The sequence below is a fragment of the Poecilia latipinna genome, unplaced genomic scaffold (assembly GCF_001443285.1).
Source record: "Poecilia latipinna isolate Pla-1442-1.1 unplaced genomic scaffold, P_latipinna-1.0 Scaffold2917, whole genome shotgun sequence".
Taxonomy (NCBI): Eukaryota; Metazoa; Chordata; class Actinopteri; order Cyprinodontiformes; family Poeciliidae; genus Poecilia; species Poecilia latipinna.
The window spans coordinates 61,636-68,746 of record NW_015115533.1 but is presented as its reverse complement, the minus strand read 5'-3'; the positions used below and the strand labels follow the sequence as shown (position 1 = coordinate 68,746).

The following is a 7,111-nucleotide window of genomic DNA, read 5'->3' as shown; positions in this document are numbered from 1 at the left end:
AATTCGTTAGAAGTTTCCAGTAGAATTCTTCTTGGAAGGTATTGTTTATGTATGTGGGTGTGTTGGACCTGTTTATCCTCTTTGTAGTATTTCAGTTTCCAGAGAACAAACCATACATTTAAATAGAAACTTGGCATAAACAACAATGTGAACATTCAACAAAGGTGAATCATCAACTGTCAGCACAAGAACAACTTTCAGTTTGTTCAGATATTTTGTTTCAAGACTTTATTAAATATTTCCTTATCAAGTAAAAACTGCATGTCATTTCAGGACCATACAAACCAAATCTTAAAGCAATGTCATTGCAAATGCTTTTCTTATATATTCATACTCTAATAAAAATATGTCAAGAAACAAACTAATATACAGTGTTTCTTAATAGGAGAAAACATCCAGCAAAGCCAAAATTAAGTGCCTTTAAATGATATTTGCGGTGAGTTGGAGCTGTACATTGTAAGTAAACTAAATTGTTTTGAGCATGAAGGACAGAAAGAGAATTTAAAAAGCACTGGGACACGAGAAGAGCCACAGTCACTGGACAGCAGTTTCTTTGTGAAAAACCTTTCAGCAAAGACTAATTATATGATAAAAAAAGACTGAAGCTTTCAAACTCCTCATAAGCCACTTTCTATATGGATATAATATGCATGTTCAAATCTGAAGAAACATTATTTGATATTTAAATGTTTTTACATTTCATCACATAAGTGTAGAGTAGAAACCTCCATTTGAATATCTTTAAGTGCTTAACTGACAGAGGAGCAGCAAAGTGATTGGGAACTAAACTGTCAGCCTGAAAGCTGCCTAGCTGGTTTATGCTCATTCTAGCAGCCGCTCCCTTCACAACAGTCACAGCGACTAAGATTAAACGTCTCTGTGAAGTTGTTACTTGAAAAAGTTATGTTCTTCATAACAAGAGAAAAGTTTAGTGGCTGGATTTTCAAGAATTTAATGATCCTTCTGATTTTCCTACAAGGTAAGAAATGATTCTCTTAAAGGTCAATATGTTGGGATAATTTTTAACTTTTTCTATTTAACAACCTATAACAGATTGATCATTTTGTATCTGGCAGCTGATGTTGAAGAACACAATACATTTATCACACTGTATTCTTATGCTTTGCACTAACAAGTCATGAAAATGTTAAACTTTGTTGTTCAACTATGCTATTTATGAATAAAACAACAGTATTAGCCAGCATGGAAACAATTTTATATCTTTTGAAGCTTAACAATAATAAAATATAAATTCATTAAATGCATGACTAAAAAAGACAGTGTTGCATCATGATGATTTTAGATAGTAATAATTTAACCCTAAAAACTATTTTTGGGAAAATGCATTAACTAAGTAAAAGGTATTTAAAAATAATTCAATCATGCAGCCCTTCAAATAAGTATCATTACTCCATGATGGTCTGCAACAGGTTTTATGCCATTTTGTCCTCCCTGGGCTGCAACCTTATCGTGGTGGAGGGGTTTGAGTGTCCCAATGATCCTAGGAGCTATGCTGTCTGGGGCTTTATGCCCCTGGTAGGGTCACCCAAGGCAGACAGGTCCTAGGTGAGGAACCAGACAAAGCGCAGCCTGAAGACCCCTATGATGAATACAAACTTTGGACTTGGTGTTCCCTTGCCCGGACGCGGGTCACCGGGATCCCCCTCTGGAGCCAGGCCTGGAGGTGGGGCACGATGGCGAGCGCCTGGTGGCTGGGCTTTTACCCACGAAGCCCGGCCGGGCTCAGCCCGAAGAGAAGACGTGGGTCCCCCTTCCAACGGGCTCACCACCTGTAGGAGGGGCCAAAGGGGTCGGGTGCATTGTGCTACGGGCGGCAGCCGAAGGAGGGGACCCTGGCGGTCTGATCCCCGGCTTCAGAAGCTGGCTCTTGGGACGTGGAACGTCACCTCTCTGGTGGGGAAGGAACTGGAGCTAGTGTGCGAGGCTAAGAGGTTCCGGCTAGAAATAGTCGGCCTCACCTCAACACATGGTTCTGGTTCTGGAACCAGTCTCCTTGAGAGGGGCTGGACGTACTTCCACTCTGGAGTTGCCCACTGTGAGAGGCGTTGAGCAGGAGTGGGCATACTTGTTCTTATCAAAGTGGTCAAAAGGTTAAACTCACACACAGTCATGACCCCCTGTGAATGCCTGCTCAGTCCACAGAGAGGCTAGCTGTGTTTTAAATTATAGAGAACTACAAGCCAAGTTATTTTAATTCAACTTATTGTAATATGTTTCAATAGAAATATCCTCCATAAGAGATTACGCTAATTGAACCATGGATATAATTTGGAGTGGATTTTCTTATTTAAACAGAATTAAATTGATCTAATATGAAACATATGGTTAAGTTTTACAGCTAGCATATTTTAAATGTATTTTCTTAACATTTGCTAAACTAAGTTTTAATTTTTGGCAATATATTACAATATAATAAGATTCTTGTATAATTAAACAATATTAAATGGGTCATTTTGTAATGTAGATCGGGGAAATTGGCACATGTTCACTGTTGATAGACCTTGCTAAAAGAATGTCACAAACATTAGCAATTAGGTGGATTGGCAGAGAGAAGCTGGTGTGGCTTCAGCTATAAAACATCCTCTACACCACCTTTCTAAGCAAAACATTGACAGGTATCATTCCTATATACACTGCTCAAAGAAATAAAGGGAACACTCAAATAACACATCCTAGATCTGAATGAATGAAATATTGTCATTGAATACTTTGTTCTGTACAAAGTTGAATGTGCTGACAACAAAATCACACAAAAATCATTAATGGAAATCAAATTTAGTAAAGTATTCAATGAGAATATTTCATTCATTCAGATCTAGGATGTGTTATTTGAGTGTTCCCTTTATTTTTTTGAGCAGTGTATAAACACCTCAAGGTGCATCATCTGAGGCCATAAGTAAAACTTTCACTTAAGTGATATTTGGAGAGCATTAAAACCAATAAATATAAATATAATCTGTTTCTCTTTACATCCCACAAAATGCCATCCCATCTCATCCATGCACAATATTACAAATATAAAAACTAATTAAATCTAAGAGTTTAATACTGAGATAAAGATTCGCTTGACTATGTATCTAATGCTTTCACATACTTGTTAACTGTCTGATTTTTCTTTCCTTTAAGCCTCCCTGTATTCCTTTGCAATGGGACAAAATGTTTTTGAGGTAGCAGAATCAGTTGTGCTGCCATGCAAGTACTCAGGTAATTTGCCAGAGCGAAACCGTTCAGTGATCTGGAGACGCTATGATCTCAAACCACAAACAGTCCATCTGCGGAGAGAAGAAGATGATCTTCGAGAACAAAATCAACGTTTCAGTGGACGAACATCAATGAAATCTGATGCTTTAGATTCTCTTGACTTCAGCCTCACCCTGAGAAAACCTCACCTCTCCGACAGTGGAACCTACACCTGCATCCTCAGTAATGACAGAAAAGAGATCAGAGTGACAGATGTTCAACTGCAGGTCAAAGGTCAGTAACTAATTTTAATTTAATTCCTATTGATTTTTTATTGATTTTTTTTTAGGGGGGGGATAAGGTGGGGTTTGGCTCAGGCAGCCTTTATTTGAGAGTAGACAGGAAAGTGGATAATGAAAGACGGGGAACACATGCGGCAAAAGTCATCAGGCCAGGAATCGAACCTGCAATTTCCACATCTAGGAATAAGACCTCCTTATGTGAGTTGTGCTCTCTCAGCAAACTAGATGGGCTGCAGACAAATAAGAAAAATGCTTAAAGGGGCCATTTGAAGGCTTGGGCTCAGTCTGAGTTTTTAATTTAACCCAATCACTAATTATTGGCTGTGACATATGTAATGCGCAAGTTTGATGCTCTGAAGCTTAACAGAAATTTCCTGCACTGTAAACAACCAGGTGAGAAGCTCAGTCATCCGGGAGGGAGTTAGAGTAGAGCCACTGCTCCTTCACGTCAAGAGGAGCCAGTTGTCAGGCATCAAGTCAGGATGCCTCCCTGATGAGGTGTTCTGGGCAAGTCCTACCAGGAGGAGGCCCAAAGGAAGACCCAGGACACGCTGGCGGGACTATGTCCTGGGAACGCCTTGGGGTTCCCCCGGAGGAGCTGGAAGAAGTGGCTGGGGAAAGGGAAGTCTGGGCCTCTTTACATAGGCTGCTACCCCCATGACATGACTCCGAATAAGTGGAAGAGAATGGATGGATGGATGGATGGATGGATGGATGGATGGATGGATGGATGGATGGATGGAAACAACCATCCTCACCTGTAAAGAGAGAAAAGCCAATTCGAGCGAGGTGGTTGTTCATGTTAATTCAACATTTGGAAGCGTGGCCAACATGGACTGAATGCTTTTGTTCACTTTCTCCACTGGAATTTCTAAAACTACAGGGAGACTACAGTTCTAAAGCATCACAGAAAAATTTATGTCATCATTCAGAATTTATTCTGTTCACTGATTATCCTAGTTGAAATTGTTCTGGAGGAATCCAAGTAAATGGGAGAAAGCCAAGTACAATGCTCTGTCAGGTCAGCATATGCTATCAGATCGTCATACGCTTAGCACAAACTCACGGCTATATCTGTCAGACACGTCATTACCACATGATTTTATTTAATCAACAACATAGAATCATGACGTAGATCATCATACCCTTTATTAACAGTTGTATGGCATCCTGACTTGGTGGTTAAGTAGGTAAATGAGTTTTATACAGGCGTGTTGTAGTTGACTGCAGCTGCAGTCAGACCTTGCTTTAAATACACTTTGAAACCATGACAACGCATGTATATCTATATAGTTATCATGGAAAACAATTTAATGACTTATTTTCGTCATAACTTATTGTGCATGATGAACTGACAACTAACTCCTCTGATGGTTGGACTTCTTAATGCGCAGGTATGGTACTGACTGTATATATATGCTATTCTTACAGCGTGTGGTAATTTGATAGAACAATAGCCAATACAAATATTGTGAAAAGGACTGTAGACATCCTGAAGATCATTCTTTAGTAAAAGTCAAGTAATGGTCAGCTTCATATTCTTTTATATTCCTGTTGCACTCAACCAACCCAAGCTTTCAAATTGCCAGATACTCTGACAGTGTTTTGTAAAGGCCACTTTGAAGAAGGATTCAAGCATTGGTAATACTTGCCAAATCCCTTGCAACTAGCAGTATGAAGTATAGACGTGTAAAATTTACCCCATTTTGTCTCCTCAGTTCAACAGGTTGAGGTAACGGTGCAGGAGGGAGTGGAGTCTGCAGTTCTGCCCTGTAAAACAACAGCTTACATTGAGGAGGACGACACTGTGGAGTGGACCCGCTCTGAACCAGAATTCATGATTGTCTATGTGTATCAGAATGGCAGCAACAAAGCTAAAGAACAAGACAAGTTTTACTGTGAACGTACAAGAATGAATAAAGAGCAAGTAAAAAGTGGAGACCTCAGTCTGAGCATCAAATACCCCACAGAGAGAGATGTTGGAGTCTACATCTGCACCATCTACAGGAAAAGTGACGTCGTCAGACAGAAAGTTATTCTTCATTTTGTCAAAGGTCAGTGGTGCAGATTTACATGAAGCTTATCTTTGCAAGCTGGGAAACATTTCTGATGGAATCTACAGTTTTGAATGACTGAAGAGCAACCTGCACAACATTTTGGTTTTTAAAGCACTTTATTAATAAATGATGAGGATGATTAGGTAGGTTGCTGGAGAGAATATTTTTATGAGCTTACAGTGGATTCAGTGTTTTTTTTATATATTCTAGTATTTTGTTTAATAGAATTTATCCAATCTTTTCAACATTTATTGTTTGTGTATATCTTGTGAAGACAAATAAACACATTTCTTACTGTATTCTTATTAAACAAAGATTAAATCGAGTCTTCTCTATTATACAAAAGCTCAGGGGTGCGGTAAAGGGGTGAAAAGTGATGACGATTCTAGGGGCCCTGACCAGCAGGGGGCCCTCCACAATTTAATTATTTATATTTTGTTTATAGACATAAAATAAAAAAATTGGGGCCCTGTCAAATACAAAATTAATCATATTGTATTTTTAGATTTTTAGCAGTAAAAATTTAATGTTACCCCTCCCAGATCAAAAAACATACATTTTTCCCTGAACCCCCCTGGATCTGCATGAAATGGTTTGTTCCTGCTTGGGGCTTCACAGTGACGTATGCAGCTACAGTCGGTAGAAGCTGCAACTGAATACAGCAGCGACTGAAGCCGTTATTATGCTAAGAAAAGTTATAAAATCAGTTTTTCAAAAACAAAGTAGAGAGAGGGAGAGAGAGAAAAAGGCAAGTGTTAATTTATAACCCAGTTTTTCTCCAAGAGAGGTGGGTAGACTGTGAAATTATCAACCATTTAGCATAATTAGCTTAGCTACAGACTACTGTACTACTGTACTAATTCACAGTGCTAAGACCCTCCATTTCACTAACATTTAATGAATTAAGGAAAAAAAATACCAACATATTCATATATTTAAATTGTTCTCTGTGCCTTTTACCACTGAACAACAGATGAGTCAATCAGCAGCAGCTCTAACCCACATCCCTCCTGACCCGTCATCTCCTGAGTGAAATTAAAGCTGCAGTATGTCACTTTTATATAAATATTTTTTTCACATATTTTTTAAAACTGTCATTATGTTGTGACAGTATGGTATGAGAGGTAATCTGTGAAAAATCTATTTCCTCTGCCTTCTCCCAGTGCTAGAAACAACCAGTCAGTGGCAGGAGAGTTTTAGTGCTGTCAGTCACAATCTCATGTGGTGCTGCTCATCCTTTCTCCCCCTCGATTTGTGCCGTGCTGCAGCTAGCATAGCACAGAGCTGTGCAGATTCAAACTGTGAATGCTCAGTTTAGTTAGCATAGCTACCAATGACAGCAGATAAACAGTTTCTTGTAATGATAAGTTGTTTCTCCCCCATTAGCACATTTAGCAGTGAGTGAATGAGGCTAATTGACTACGCTAAGAGCGTCCTTCTTGTTCTGATTGGTTGTTTTGGTCAGAACGGTGCATTACTTTAATCAGTAATAATTCAGGAAGGAGATGGAGGAGATTGATTGTTTTCTCAATTATCTGTCTCATAGCAAAC

The 7,111-nt window shown here is 39.0% G+C and overlaps 1 protein-coding gene across 1 annotated transcript in view; it reads left to right on the top strand.

Annotated features, from left to right (window-relative positions):
• Positions 1 to 849: 849 nt before the first annotated feature.
• LOC106939587 (uncharacterized) overlaps positions 850 to 7,111 on the top strand; it is a 48,778-nt gene continuing 42,516 nt past the window's right edge. The window contains exons 1-3 of the mRNA XM_015022033.1: positions 850 to 979; positions 3,148 to 3,495; positions 5,222 to 5,557. Of these exons, the coding sequence (XP_014877519.1) occupies positions 904 to 979; positions 3,148 to 3,495; positions 5,222 to 5,557 (760 nt within the window). The 5' untranslated portion in view covers positions 850 to 903. The remainder of the gene's footprint in view (positions 980 to 3,147; positions 3,496 to 5,221; positions 5,558 to 7,111) is intronic.